Below are 16655 nucleotides of genomic sequence, written 5' to 3'. Positions count from 1 at the left end.
GTGATTATTTTCAATAATATTAAAATATATATATAAATTAATATAAAAACATGTATAATTCCTGTATCAAGCCAGACATTGCTTCTATGGTTACATTTAAACCAGAAACTCACTACCTGCCTCCAATTTATAAGAATATGCCTGCACAGAGTGCCACTAGTTAATTGATCACAGGGCATATTGAGTATAGAGTTTTTACAGCAGCCAAGGTATCAAGGAAATATAGAACAGCTGCCATTTTCCAAGTTATTGGGAACAGATTAGCACTAAAGTGAAGAAATCAGAAAACATAATGCAGTCACCTGATCACCTATAAAGCTTATAGACAATAAAAAGGTCAAATGAAATGGGCAAACCACAAAGTTCAAAGGATTTATTTTAAGTGTTTCAAAACATTTATTACAGTTCTCCCCAGGTAGCACAGTCGGTAGAGCATCCAATTTTTAATATGAGAATCTAGGGCTCAAGCCCATGGAGGTCGGTAGTGATATGGAGTAGTGAGTTAGATTTAGGGCTCTGGCCTCTACCTGGAATGTTGGGAACTCAGATCCCTGGAGGGACAATGCTGTTTTAACCTTGAACAAGGTACTAAACTCATATTTCTCCAGTAAAATGTACAGTTCTATAAATGGACACAAATGTAAGTCACTTTGGATAAAAGCGTCAGGAAAGTAAATCAATAATAATAAAGGAAGCTAATTTTATGTCTGTATCGGCCTAATGGATAGAATCCTAACACTCAAAGAGAGACAACAGAGATACAGCTGACCTACTGTATGACACTTTTCTCTAAAGTGCTGTGGTCTTAATTATTTTATTTGTTCTTCTATTTTATTCATTTTATTCTTGAGAGACTGTTGTAATAAAAAATGTGACCAACAAAAGAAAAAGTCCTGTTAAGTAAAGTATATATTCTTGATTTTACAGTACAAGCAAGATAGCAAATGTACTGTATATGATCTAGGTAGCAAAAGCATGCTTTTGTAAAAATGCCAACTAGAGTTGACCATCACTGCAAGTTGTGTAGATTTTGATCAGATCAAGACCACCTGCAAATAAAAATTGAAACAAAGATTTGATGTGGTTTTTAAAGATCTCCCGTATTTATCATTTAGATGAAGACCCTTCTGAGAACATAAACCACATGAAGACACAATTACCTCGATGTGCCTTCATCTGAATTTGGTTACACAGTCAAGACAAACAAGTACAATACAGATTTCTCTTATAATAAAATAGGAATGCAAAGATTATCTGCAAGTATGGTTTTCTGTATTTATATATTTCCTTTATTGTTTTTCAAGACTCAATAAATGTTTGGTAGAAGATCTCATTCTCTTTTAACTAGAAGGATTTAAATATTTTGGAAGTACTGTACTGTATACTGTACTAAGTAAGCATTCATTTTCAATTTAATAATGAACGTTATTGGCAGGCTCAGTTGTTTGTTAGAGAACATTTTGTAAAGGAGTAATTTAGTCATGTTGCATATAAATTTAGAAACAACTTTTTGTTGCATATTTATATGTACCCTTTTGATAACTTACCATACGTGCAAAACATATGGAGAATACAAGTTCTGTGTGGAAAGTTATTTACAATACAGATACATACAGTACCTCTTGCAAGTGAACTGAAGATGTTTAGAAATATAAAGGAAAAAATGCCAATAGATTATAGAAATAGATTCTATGATACAGTTCAAAACTGCATTCTGCAGTTTTGTTTACTTGTGCAGTGCCACAGAGATTTATAGTCAAATAATGTATACATATGTAGTACAACTGCATTAAGAAAATTGTAAGAAGGTGCTCTAATTGGAAAAATATAGCTTGAGGCCTAAAGCACCAAGATACACAATGAAAAAAATATGTTCAACATTGTAACAGTTAATAAGTTGCATGGCTGCAATCCAATGCACTTGTCCAGCAAACATGTTGCTGAGCTAAGAATTCAGCAAGTTAATGTTAATCAGGTACAGTATATTGTCAATGGTGTAACACTTTTGTTTTTTGATACCCTGGCTTCTTTTAAGAAACAGCTGGATGAGATCTTGAGATCAGCTTACTAAAAGGGCCAGTTGGGCCAAATGGCCAGCACTGGTTTGTAACCTTTCTTATCCTCTTAAGAAATCTAAGCTACAAGACACGTAAGATTCAAAAAAGCATACTTCTACATATTTACAAAATATGTTTGGGTTGACTTTTAGAACTAAAATATTTTCAAAGCATTATTTGTACTGTAGGTCTGAAGGCTTGCAATTGAAAACCCATGTTTTGCTGAAGATAGTCTTTCACTTTCAAACTATTTATAGATGTTATTGAGGCCTTGCAATAGGCCAAGCTTATAATCATATCAACATCTATCTCTTTCCTGTGTTCTCAAACAATATGCTCTCAATACTTAAAACCTACAGCAGATTGCCTGCATGTGTTGCAGCATTCTTAATTGTGTGATGTACTGTTGTACTGTACGTTAGTGTACTACTCATTCATTACTCATTCATTGGCTGCTCCCAAACACCTGCTTCCTCAGGCTGCTTCAAGCTGAACTTGCACATTTCATTCAATGTTGGCTTTTTGTAAAAGATAACTTCTTAAGTATGAGTATGAGTGCTCTACATTATTCAGACCCTAATCTTGAATCTGAATTGATGATGTCAGGATGTGTGCATTTGGACATTGCTGATGGAGAACTTTGGTCTTCCAAATGTTAAATATCACTCCCATTATCTCTTATGCTTCATTAAACATTTTGATGTAGGCTACATTTATAGCAGCTTTTCAAGATACCTACCCCAAAAGAGGTGAGCAAACATGCTGAGTCTTGCAGATTTTCAAAGCAATCAAAACAGCTCCATTACGGAATTCTCCTGTACATCACTCTGTGGTGACCCTACAGTACTTCTATCTGGACTTTATCAAGAAGAGATCATTGCAATTCCTGTTCCCAGTTGCACACTTCTGTTAGTCGTCCTGCACAAATCAGTAAATCCACATGGCACTAAATGACATTCGTCAGTGAATGTATTTCAGTTGCTCCTTTCTTTCTTTTTTTCAGTGCTGAATCAGCTGTTGGCAGAACTTGATGAATTCTTGAAGATTCTTGATCGAGAAAATCTCAGCAGCAATGCTATAGTTCAAAAATGCCTCCTCTCAGAGCTTCTGCAGTCGTATATGTCATCAAATGGTAAGTTTAAAAATATACTGTACTGTATATACTTGATGCATTCCAGTTTTCTGACTTCCTCGCCAGGGATTTTCCATACATCTTCTGACAATTTGTCTTCTGTATTTAAGCTCTTAGAGTCCTCAGATGTATCCGTTCACCTGCAAAATTCAACAGACATGCCCACAGTCTGCAGAGCACATGTGCAGCTGTTCTTTAGTAATACACATGATATCCATCCATCCATGATCTTCCAGTTCAGGGTCACGGGGGAGCCAGAGATTATCCCAGCAAATAATTGGAGAAAGACAGGATGCAACTTTGGATAGGATGCCAATCCATTGCATGGCACGCATAGACACAGACGCGTACACCACGGCCAGTTTTCCTAAATGCCATTTAACATATCGGCTTGTCTTTAGACTATGGGTTTAAACTGGAGCAATTAGAAAAAAACCTGCAGAAGCTGGATGAATGTATAAACTCCACACAGATAGCAGCCTAGGAATTGAACCCAGGGACCCAGCACTGTGAGGCAGCAATACTAACCATGGCACCACCATGCCACCCGAACAGAGAGTCAGAGACTATTGTGATCATCCACTATAAACACACATAAGCAAAATATTTCACAAAATATATATATATTTTTTTTACAGTAGTACAACAGTTTTAGAAGAAATGTATTTAGGTGTTTTAAAAATCATAGTTTTGACATGACATCATATAAAAAGATGGTACCTTCTGCTTCCTGTATTGTATTCCTGTTAGTTCACACACATCACACTTCTGTCATATACAGTACTGTATTTGATTACTTTCTATATGTTATAATTGACAAATTTACAGTATTCTGACAATTTTTAGACTCCTATTATTGAAGAATGGTAGCTGGCACAAGTCCTGATAGATTCAAAATCTAACATTAGCTACAGTAAATCATCTAACTCCAATCTTTAGAAAAATATTTTAGATATTGATTTGTCGTTGGGCCTGATGTCCAGCTAAAATATGATGTTTTTCTCTGTCTTTTTGGAATTTTGTACAGATCCACATAAAAATTACCCAAATAGAATTTCCTAACAGAGAAAAAAGACAACTCAAAGGAGAATGCAAGTTCTTAAGAAATGTGTATAATGTATGTCTACTAAACTTCAGATCTGTGTATTGTGATTCATTGGAAGGAATATCTTGTTTACAGTTTGTTGTCTTAGTCCCTCACAAAGTAATTAAATGCTAAGTTTCCAAGTTTGGGGTCTAAACTATAGGACTTCCTTCTCTGGCTTTCCTAGTATATCATTTTCCCAGAGTACGTTCAGTGATAGTGACGAAAACTTCCTGTAACAGCTGGAGGTTAGAAACAACATTTCCAGCCTCCAAATCCTAAATCTCAGCTTGCACAACAAAAATAAATCCTTTCTTCTTTCCCTCCCAATAGAGTGTTCAATTTCGTAAAACAGTTTCAAGAAAACGCCTTTGAAATGGAAATCTATTTAGTGATATTTGAAAACACCTACTGTACTTACAGTATTTTAAAAACAAAAAAAAATACAATAATATAAAACATTGAATTGAATCATTCATTTTTTTCCATTAAAGGGGAAGTGCAGTGCCATTTTTTATATTTCAGGGATAAAAAGAATAATCACTGATGAGTGCATTTCAAGCCACAATAAAAGTAAAATGTACACAGTGTAAGACCTCCGATTTATATTATGAAATAGAATTTCCAGATATGCGCAACGCCATGTTCTGAGATTCAGAATGAGACAGAAAGACGTGAAGTGGCACTATTACAGTGTAAACAAGCAGGCTTTTGAATACATCTGTAGAAATATTGCTCTCAACTTCGAGATGGTTTTGCTGACAAACACTATTTGTTAACTCTGCATGCAGATTACGTTGGAACATTTCTGTGGTGAAATGTCTGCTGCACAACCTGTTTTTATTTGCTCGTAAATCATATTAGTCTTTACAGTAGTCTTTACAGTGGCTAGTGAGCAGGAAGGGCCGCTCTTTGTCACAATTCTCACAAACTTTCACTCTCGCTACTGGCAAGACCAGCAGTTCGTGACGGCTTGCAGTACTTTTACAAAACTCACAATTTTGTGCTAAATTCAAAATTAGTACAATTTTCTATACCATTAATGCTTTTATTTTGTCACTGACATATAATAACCAGTGTGAGAAATTGGGACTGCAATTCCCAATTTGTAGAAAAGTAGGGAACGCTTGGTTCAGATCTGCTGAGAAGGTTGTCTCTAAAGTGCAGGTTTCCAGTTGCTCCTTCAGGCTGTGTGGATATTGTATTGCATTCTCACTGTGCACAAGGCATTTTTATTTTCTTAAGGTAAAATGATATAACCAAATTATATAACCTATGACGATGTTGTCTCCAGGTTGTGATGAAGAATACATCTACATGAACAAGGTGGTCATCAGTGGTATTAATCAGGAGAAACACGTGTTTGATGGAGGTATGACATGCTACCTTTTCTACTGCTGCTCTTTGTTTTACATGGCAATTTTGAGAACCTCTTGAAAGGGATTTTTCATCAGAGCAATGCACAACCCATAGGACATATGTTGATCATTTTACTAACTTATTATTTTAAGTCTTTGATATTGTTTTGTCCCGTCTTTCGCGGTCCTGACTCTTAGTGGTCATTAAAGATCCCCTGGCATTTCTCGATAAGAGTAGGAAGTTATCCCGGTGTCCGGGCCAAATTGTCAAATTGTCCCCATGTATGATTGGCTTGCACTTGCTCAGTGATGGACTGGCGCCCTGTCCAGGGTGTACCCTGCCTTGCGCTCATTGCTTGCCGGGTAGGCTCCAGCTTCCTGCGACACCATATGGTATAAAGCGGTTTGGGAAACGACATGACATGACATATTGTTTTGTAGTTGTACTGTACCAGATGAAAGTGGAGTGGGTACTTTGGGGAAAAAATAGTTTTCAGACATAAGTATTACAGTATAACTTTTATACTGTACAATAACAAAATGTTATTTTTGTAATCATTTTAAATTAGTTTCTAAGCCAACTCTCAAGTCATAAGAAGCTCCTTTTTGTATTACTGAGACCTGCACCTGTAAAATTACATTCTGAAAATCTGAGGAGGAGGAATAAAAGCATTTTGGCATTGCTGTCTCACAGCGCTAGGGCCCTGCATGTATGTGTTTGTGTCTGTGTGTCTGCCCTGCGATGGATATGACCTTGTATTGGAAGAAGCAGTTTGAAAATGGATAGAGAAAAGCATTTTCAAATTTAGCTGGGATCACGCTACCAAACTTGTGTGCTAATTTAGTTATGAGCTAAAGCAAGTCATCAACGTCGCTCAACGACAAGTTCTGTAATGTACTAGAAGTTGATATTAAGGAAAAATGTGATGAGGTTGGTGCTTCCAATGAACCCAGTTCAAAAATGTGAGATGATGGCAAATCTGGTATGATGAACAGTCCCACGGACACCGGGATTCACTCACTATATGGATGTTTGGGATAAATAAACTAACAAACTGAAATATCCAAGTGAAGGAAAATAAACTCAGACATTGTTCAGTGTTTGAACTGTGAAGCTGCCACTGGCTCTGTCCATGGCAAGCTTGCATTCTCAGCTGGTTTGTGAGCTACTAGGGAGAGTGAAATCGTGAAGAGTACAATTGCTTAAGGTGCTGTTAATCACAAGCTGGCTGTTGGCTGTGTTCTGTTAAACGGAGAAACCCTGCCACACACTTGTTGAAAAATTTTTTTCAATACCAAACATACCAAAAAACCCACATATTTCATCATGCTTCTTGTTTCTAACATTTGTCAGCAAATGTATGTACATGTGGTTATTTTTATGCCTGTATATTTATTTAGAGCATATACCAGCAAATACAAACTAACCCAAGTGTAGAGAAAATTGTGTGGTCTCTGCCTTGGTATTCAAGTGGAAACTGATAAATTGACAGTAATGATAGAAGAAGAATAGACTGAGAGAGTCACGTTCTCTGCCTTCTCTTGTAGTGTCTCTGTTATTTACTGGCCACTTCAGCCCTCCTCTTGTTGAGCAAACGCTTGTTTGTCTGTATACTACAGTATGGCTTTTGAGATAATTTGATAATAAATTATGAAAGCTCTGCTGTTTCTTAAAGAAGTAGTCCCTAGTCTGGGACTCAATCTTTCAAATTCAAAACCTCAAAACCCACAGTAATCCTGCTGGGGGAAAAAAGAACACATTTGAAGACTGGCTTTCGTGAAATGAACAGGGCTGTTAAAGACAGTTTTCTTTACATTCTTTTGTGGCTGTTGTTCGTTTGTTTTCAATGTTTATGTAGTACAAATACTTTCCTCTGTGGAGAAGGAGCTTTGTTTTTTAAACAGACATGAAAGGACAGGGGAGCTCCAGGAGGCTTCCTGTCTTCTTTGTGAGGCCTGTCGAAGTCAGTATAAATTTAATTTTCTGATACTTGAATATACCACTTTATTCTCTTCTTAATATATTTAAATACAATGTTACATTTGCTTTTTGTCCTATGATTAGAAAATTAGGTGTCTTTAACATCAAAATGTTGTGAGATAAGAGACTAAACGGTTCATTAAGTTAGATTCATTAAATCGTTGTTAAAGAATAACAATGAGATTGTTAAAGTATTCAATGTACACTACATTTTAATAGATAAATGTTTGTCACAGTCACACTGAAACAAGAGTGAAGCTGTGATGTGCAAAAACCTGTAAACCAGCTTGGCCAAGGTGCATAGCTGAATAGCCACCGTGTCACTCACATACTGACTGGAATGGCATTTAAAAAAACAAAAACAAAGTGGGTTTCGTTCCATTTTCTCTTAAACTGCAGCCACAAGTTTCCTATAGCCTCAAGTTGTTTACACTAAATGGCTCTGGTAAAAGGTGTCAAACTAACCACAACGGACACATACGTATACCCGTAAGAAACCATTCTACATTTCCATCTGTTTTGTGTCAGTTACAGTGTGCTTGATTATTTTGCATTTTACTGTTGAGTTAATGTAGAATACATTTGTAGTAGTAATAATAATACAGTTTTATTTATGGGTATTTTTTAATAACTGAATGTCCAGTGCAATAACCAATACTGTATATGATACACATACTGTAAGAGAAACAACAAGACACAGGTACAGAAGGTACAGAATATGAATCAGTAAGAACAATTATACTTCTTTTGCTTGCATTACTGACGTATACTGACCATTACACTTCTGACTGGACCTCACTTGGAATAGAGGCTGTAGAGGCAATGCAAAGGAAGTCAGCCTTGTCTGAAGCAAATGGCAAATTCAAACAGGATTTAAGAAGCTGAGTCATTTATGTCTGCTGAAGAAAGATTATGTGGTGACTTGATACAGGTGTTCAGCATCCTTAAAGGCCCTGAGCAAGTCAGGCTTTCAAATCAATAGCATTATAAGGACTGAGGTTGAAACACAAGTTTAGTTAAACACAAGTTAAACTAAGGGGCATTCACACAGGAAAAAAATATTCTCACAGAGAGTTGCAGGGTCTGGAACAAGCTCTCTTGTCACGACTCCATGAGATGCTTTATAGTATAGATTGATTGCATTATTGGATCATTAGACCACAAAATGTAAGGTAGGCTAACGATCTACTCTCATTTCTGCTTTTTAATGTGCCTTGTCTTTTTTAGAAGGTCTCCTCCATATGTGATTGTCTGTATGCCTGCATGTTTACATTTATATACGCTTTGTCCGTTCATTTTTCATTGCAATGCTGCTTTCTGCTCTGCAGATGATTCCGGTGATGCTGTGATGAATGGAAGCATGGGGAAATACATCCCTGCACCCCAGAAGAGTCTTCCAGAACTGCCTCATCCAAAATTAGTGAGTCAAAGTTTTTTCTGTTTTTTTGAGTGAAATATTTTACAATGTTTCATAATATTCTTTAAAGTTACTCTAAATTTGTTCCTCAGATGAAATAACTGGGATTGTTTCCCCTGAACAACCACAAAACAGTCACAAAAGAGTCATGTGTATCTACATGAAATACAGTATATAGTTAAGCATCCGTGTGTATGGCCCTAACAGCAGTAAGGAGTTAACTATAAAAATGCGAGTTTCATTACAACACTTCTTGTACACATTTGTTTCATCACTGCACAGCCACATAATACTGTATTTTATCCAAGATGTGAATTTAAAGGGTGTTGTTTAGTATGGTCTGTTCCAAAGCTGGGAAAATGTTTTACAGTTATGTTACCATGGAAATCAGAAGATAAAACTGAGTAGGCAATAGAAACCAGAACAAAGCAATGTCATTTCCTTCAAAAGCATAAGTCTGCATATGTAGGTAATTTTCAGTGATTTGTTGCCATTTCATACAGATCATTTCATAATCTGACCAATACTTTAAAACTTTAATAAACTTTGTTTAAACCTCAGTGTTACTGTATGCTTCCACTTAACTAAGAAAACCATCTATTCAAAAACGTCCCGAAAATATTAATACTAAGGAAAAAAATAATCCAAATTTATATTGATATTAAAATAAGACAAAATTATATTAAAGTATTTTTTAAAAAAATGATAAAATTATAATCAAAGATGAGCAACAGTGTATAATATGTAAATTAGAAAGAATGAAATCTTTTTGCTAATGTTTAATTGATTTAAAGATTCCTTCAGATTAATACCTACAGTATGATCCTGAAAATATAATTTGTAATTAAAAAGTTGTTTAACATGACTTTGAACTTCATGCCTCTTTACAAGAATACTGGTTTTGATTTGCAACAGCTGTAATGCAGAAAATTCTGGAAGCTTTCCATTCCCAACTGCATCCGTTCCAGGGCCCAGTACTGATGTCCTCAAATGACAGCAGGCACAATGGCCCTCATTTTCCAAACTCCACAGAATGTTGCATATACACTAAGAACAAGGAGAGACCAACCCCCTCCCCCCTTCCTTGTTCATTATGGTCCAAAAATCTTGTTGCTATTTTCAATCTTTCCTTAATTTTGTTGGGCCTCAGATTTTTGATCCGTCAAAATAAGAATGAGAGAAGTTGCAAACAGCAAGTTTCCTTTACTTTTCATGAATAATTCATCGACTCTTTTCATAAGCTGAACAGGACAGGGTGGAGTTGAAAGGAGAGTGATGGCACTCAGATCTCTTTTTGTGTGAAAGCCTGAAGGAGTTGTCTTCTTTACAGTACGGCTTTGGGGTGCATTTAGCTCAGAGGAGCCATTGAGAGCCTCAGAATTTGCTGATCAACAACATCCTGTCCTGTACTGTGCAGATACAGTATGCTGCTGTATTCATCTCTATTAACAGTGCTAAAAAAACAGAGAGCATCCTGTCCATGTTTCCCAGAGGATATGGAATATACAGTACTGCATTACCAAAACATGTTGCGTGGTGGTTGCTGTCTTTACTGTTTTCCAATTTCCAGAAATCAGATGATATCATGGGGCTGCTTGTGTTGAGTAAACTCGAAAGGGCACATTCAGATGACATCATGCTAACAGCCAGAATCCTCCCTTGCATTCCCAAACACTCCTGTTTCCCTTGTTTTTGTTTTCATTAACTCAAGATACTGTTGATGCTGTGAAACTGCTTAAGAGCAGAATGGTGTTTAGCTTCATGCTCCCTGTGTTGTAGAAAACTGCATTTTGTCGCAGATTTATTTTAAGAAAGCATAACATAATACGACTTTCAAAAGTGACTTATCCAATTTAGGGTAAATTTTCCCAGAGGCCAATTAGCCTACCAATATTTCCTTGTGCTCTGGTTTCCTTCCAGATTACCTGAAGGAGACCCATGCGAACACATGGAGAACATACTGTACAAATTCCGAATAGATAACACCCCAGGAATTGAACCCAGGGCCCCAGCGGTATGAGGCACCAATGTTAACCACTGTGCTGCCCTTTAAAGAAATAATTATTTACAGTATTATCTATATGTTCTGGAAGTCTAATGAACATTTATTAATGCTAGTGAGTTGTAGTAAAGATATCAGGTCAGTCAAATAAACCCAGATGTGGTATGCCAGTAGTTTTAAATAACATTATTATATAAAAAATGCTCGGGCTGTCACGTTTTTTTTGTAGATTAGGTTGTCATATCACAAAGTGCTGTTGGGTACTGTACCATGAAATGTTACTTTGGAACTAATAATATACAGTAAAGCATAAATATTCTGAATTTCTCCTATTCAAGTGAAACTTTTAGTGACCACTTTTTCACATTCGGAGACCAGTAAGCTGATTTGGTAGTAGGAGAATAAATGCAGCCACTCACGTGCACATCTTCATTTCACAGATCTACTGTACCTCACCCAGCCTGGAGTGGTCTCTGTAGTAAAGGCACAATTCGGTTAGCAAAGAGCTAACATGTTTATGTGGAAGTACATTATTTGTGGACACTAAACTTACTTTGTTATTACCAGTTATAATAAACTTTATTGTTGTCCGCCAATGCTTCATTTATAATAATAAATGCAAGCTGTAAAGAGTAAAGAAAATGTGCTCTACTGATAAGGAAAAAATAAGCTACAGTATAATATCATAACAGTGATCTAATTTGTTTGCACATGCAGTCAAGGGAATTACAGTACAATGCTTTTTCAAACTTCCAGTATTAAATTTCATTACAGATATAATTTTGTATAGTATTTTCTACCAATGAATACTAACATTATTTCTGAAATAGTTATGTTACAGCAGAAACTATGGAAATACATGTTTCACAAAGCCACAGAACCTTATCGTATTTTTCCTAAAAGGTATTAAGTTTCACATTTGCAAATTCACCATTTGCAGAGACTTCAGGGTGCCTAACCCTTTTAAATACAGAGGTTTTACTGTACCTGCTATTTTGCATATTGTTTGAAATTATGCATAAGATACACTTAACATTCCTGTCAGTACTGGGTACAGTACATGAAGTATCTTTGAAACAATTTATTCTAACATGAGTCATAACATAACAGAGTTATTTTACAGCATCATAATCGACAGCATGATCATTGTCAGGATCTTGTTTTCAACCTGGCTGTAGAATCATCAAATTACATGATAATGTAATACGTTTACAGAATAATAGCTGACAACACAGTAACCTTGCTCACCAGCAGATCACTGAATGTACAGTATGCCCATTAACATTTTTCTGCTCCAATAGCCAAATTCAAAAACCTGTTCTTTTTAAAAATAAATTGTCCTCTGTGTTTATCATTTGTTTACACACTGCGCCATGTTATTATTTACTGGTGTGAAAAATATACATCCATCCATTTTCTAACAACTTCTTCCATTTCAGGGTCGCAGGGGAGCTGGAGCTTATCCAGTAAAGCAACAGGCACAAGGCAGGGTACACCCCGGATGGAACACAAATCCATCTTAGGGCACAAACACAGACATGCAGAAACTCACACCTAGAGCCAAATTTCCTGTGAGAGGAAATCTGAGCCCTCAGGGAAAAGCATGTGAACATGTGGAGAACATGCAAGCTCAACACACATAGAACCTCAGGTCTGGAATTGAACACAGAGCCCCAACGCTGTGATGCAGCAATAACAACTGGCAACCGACTGCAGCTAAGCAGGTGGCAGGTGTGAGCCTGGCCAGTACCTGGGTGGGAGACTTCCTGGAAAAGCTAAGGTTGCAAGGTTAGGATTTGAATCCTAATATTTGAGTACAAACCACAGCTCAAACCTGTTTTTCTTCTGTTTGATTACACAAATATTCTTACAAGAACAAAGGTCGTTCACTTAGGGTGGCTCTGATCGTGTGTTAGGTTGGCAAGGGTGAAATTAGCGACCTATCAAAAAAGTTGTCATTTCAAAAGAAATGAGACATTGAGTGTGAGATCTGATGTCATTAAATTAGAATTCCACATCTTAAAATGTTGGCTTTTTATTTATTCACTGTTAGTGCTCCTGTTCACATTGCATCACATTTAAATGTTTAGAAATTACACTAACCATACACAGTAGCCCTGTGAACTTATTTAACCAAAGCAGAATCCTGTTCAGACTGCAGGAAATAAAAAAAAATGTATGTGTCAGTACTTTAGAAGAATTTAACATACGGTGTGATTATTTTGTGCATTAAGTAGACGACCTTACCATTATGTGGACAGTATTTTCCAAAACCAGTGGATTTTGAGGTTGTGGTCTGTCAGTTTGCACTAATTCCTGTGGTCTTATCATTCCGCATGAGTGGTTTGTAATTTAGCTTACCAGTGTATACTTTTTTCCTTGCTATGCGAGATTGATAAGCAAAATAGTTAGCATAAAACCAAGCAATGGTTTTATTTTCAGTGGGGGATTATAATGCCTGAGGCTTCTGAATGTGAACAAGTACCACTTAACATTAATGAAAAACATTAGCAAATAACTGGGCTTCTTCCTTATCAGTATATGTTTTTGGAGGGGGATTGAATACAGTATACTGTACATGTGGACTTGTTTTTGCGACAACACTTTGTGTTTTCAAAGGGAGTGTTTTGTATTTTTGTTTCTCATGAGGTGAATATGGATGACTTTCAAAACATTCAGTGTTCAGTGCACACTTTGTTGCACTCTATAAAAAAAAGTTTCCAGAACTAATTTTACATCATGAGGATGCTGGCTCAGATGGCTGCTACACATTAACCAGGCGCATTATATCAGTATAGTGGTACACGCTTCCTCCTTTGTGAAAGGCTGTTTGAGATTTGAGGTGACTGCTATCCAAAGTGTTATAGTATACCAATGTAAGAAATTATACTAATAATTATTTTTTCCTACACTTCTGCAGTCTCTTTATAAACTGGTCTCACTTGAATTGTCAATTGTAATGGAATTGGAAGGAAAGTCTTCTTTGGGACCAAATAGCTTTGAAAATCATCCTGTAAATGTAGTGAGGACAATAGATGAATATATTGAGTAAAGAAAACACTTTGGTTACAGTAAGTGAGCTATTGAACAATGAAATGAGGGCTGTTTCAACCCATGAATTTTAGCTTCAAGCTGGGAAGTGCTACTTTTCAGTCATGACTCAAATTAAATGTATTTTTTTTTTGGCAGACAAACGTATTTCACCCCTGTTGAAAACGAGAGAGTCCTCTTTTGAAATTGGTCTTTGCAGAAATATATTGACCTGATATTAAACAAAATAATTTTACTTTTTAGTGTTCAATCTGTAATTTTATTTTCAGAAAGAAATCCTTTGTGAGTTCATCTTTTTTAGAAAATAAACACCCCTACCTCAACAGAAACCTCCTGTTTCTAAGAAACCAGTATTTTTGCAGCTGTTTGTGGACTTCTGGGGAATTCTGTTGAACGCGATTCATGGTGTCCCTCTGGATTTGATAAGAAACAGTAGTTTTCCGAAGTTTTTTTTTTGGGGGGGCAGTGTTTCACAGATATGTTTTTATTTCTTAACGCAAGTTACAGTATTAAAATCCAAATTTTGCTTAAAAAGTTATAAAAAGGTGTGTTCCACAGGTTGGTAATTGAGATGTTTGAGTAAATGATATAGACAAGGTACGCACTTTGTGATACATCTAGGAGTTGGTGTTACTTTTTACATGGACTGACACAGGAAATGGGTACAAAAGCTGCCGTGAGGTTCAAAGCCAGTGTTCTTTATTTATAGTGCAGGAAATAAAACTTCCACAAACCAAAATAAAAGACTTAGCTTCTTTTTAGTTGCTAACTGGACTTAAACAAGTCCCTCATTATTAATATTGGTGAGAAACTAAGCTGCTTACTGGTTACTCAGCTCTCAGACACACAAGTCTCTCTCTCTGACAGGATCTCCAAAATGCTTTCGTTTTTTCAACTGCCAGGTTCTTGGTCTTTTGGTTGGCCACTTCCTCTTGACATCGTCCTTTTTGCACCTCCCAAATGAACTGACCCAGGGATCCTTTGCTTTCTGCTTTTTGAACAGCCAGCTGACCTCTTGTCTTCCAACATCAGGTCAGGTAACTGGGGGCAGAAGCTCATTTCCCACAGCCCTCTTACAACAGGTAAACATTAACCCATGTACTGTATAATTTGGAGAATAATGCATATGGTAGAAAAACACATGAAATGCTACAAATGGAAGGAAGCCACTTGGTCTGTTGCAAGCAGCTAATTGATCCAAGGATTTCATCCAGCCATTTTTAGAATCTGTCCTAAAAACTTTACTGCATTGTTTACTCTGACCAATCTTTGTGTTATCTAGTGTCTCTGCTTTCAATTTTAAATGCTCAGCCTAATAGTTTCCACTTCCGTTGATTTTGAATAGTGGAATTTGGATACATGAAATAAGTCTGCTTATAGACTTTTTCCAAAAACAAAAAGATTGGTTCGCATTACTCCTCACAGTGTGAGGGATCTGGGATACCATCTGTGTGGAGTTTACAATTTCTGCCTGTGTTCGCATGGGATTTCTTCAGGTGCTCTGGTTTCCTCCCACAGTCCAAAGACCTACTAGATTAATTGGCTTCTGAGGGAAATTGTGAGTGTGAGTGGGTGGATGTCTGTGTTTGTATCTGTTTGTCTGCCCTGCAGTGGACTGGTGTCCCATCCAAGGTGCACCCTAGTTTGTGCCTCTTGCTTGCTGGGATACCCTCTGGCTCCTCTGCGCTTAGAAGAAGCCCTTAGAAAATGGATGGTTGGAAGTATGACTACTTAATTGAACACCTTTAACATTTCATCCCTTGATTTAAATTCTAGATTTTTAACTATACAGGATATGTGTGAACATCCTGTTTGCTTCATTATTGCTTTTCCGTAGTTCCTAGAAGACTAAAATAATGCATTAACATAGATACCAATCTTCACATAGTGTTACGCAATTATATTTTACAGTATATAAGTATTTTGCTTCTGTCACCTGCAAATACCTGTAGCACTATACACTTATCTCATTTTCTCTCCATTAACCAATTCTCAGTCCACAAAGCATGTGCATTAACTTGAATGCCTTTCACCTGCAATTTCAAAGTTACCAAAGGTCTTCGGAAAATCTAAATACGCTCTGTATCCATAATCGCAGTTCAGATAACTAATAAACTTAGTTGAGCAAGATCCACTTTTTCTAAATCCACAATGAATATTTGCTAGAAACCTATTACCACACAGGTGATTAGTTGTAATTATTGTCTCTATAACCTTGAATGTTACAGAAGTTAGACTTTTTAGTTGTTAGTTACTTAATTGCATTTTGTCACCCTTTTTATGGATGGATTCTCCATTAACAAATCAGTCACATTTCAGAGCTTTCTGCTGTAATGAAACAATCGGTCTGTTTTCAAACTATCATAAAGTTTTAAATTTTGTAATGGAAAAAAATATATACAGTTTTTATACTGTATTTTGAGCTACAGCACTTTATGAGACCTTTCCTCTTTCTCAAGGTTCTCGGATTCTTAGATGTGCCTTTCTTTAGTAGCCTTACTACTGCCTATGGTTAGCATACTGAGTATTGCTTAGTCTCATTACAAAAATAAAACTCAGTTTATTTTTTTATT

At 36.4% G+C, this 16655-nt stretch overlaps 1 protein-coding gene across 2 annotated transcripts in view; it reads left to right on the top strand.

The window, feature by feature from the left end:
* afap1l2 (actin filament associated protein 1 like 2) overlaps nt 1-16655 on the top strand; it is an 81584-nt gene that overhangs the window by 32043 nt on the left and 32886 nt on the right. For both annotated transcript variants that reach the window (XM_088635855.1, XM_088635856.1), the window contains exons 2-4: nt 3061-3189; nt 5568-5645; nt 8941-9032. In XM_088635855.1, coding sequence (XP_088491981.1) covers nt 3061-3189; nt 5568-5645; nt 8941-9032 — 299 coding nt within the window. The remainder of the gene's footprint in view (nt 1-3060; nt 3190-5567; nt 5646-8940; nt 9033-16655) is intronic.

The sequence above is a fragment of the Lepisosteus platostomus genome, chromosome 6 (assembly GCF_059453375.1).
Source record: "Lepisosteus platostomus isolate fLepPlt1 chromosome 6, fLepPlt1.hap1, whole genome shotgun sequence".
Lineage (NCBI taxonomy): Eukaryota > Metazoa > Chordata > Actinopteri > Semionotiformes > Lepisosteidae > Lepisosteus > Lepisosteus platostomus.
This window is presented reverse-complemented; position numbering and strand designations above follow the sequence as displayed.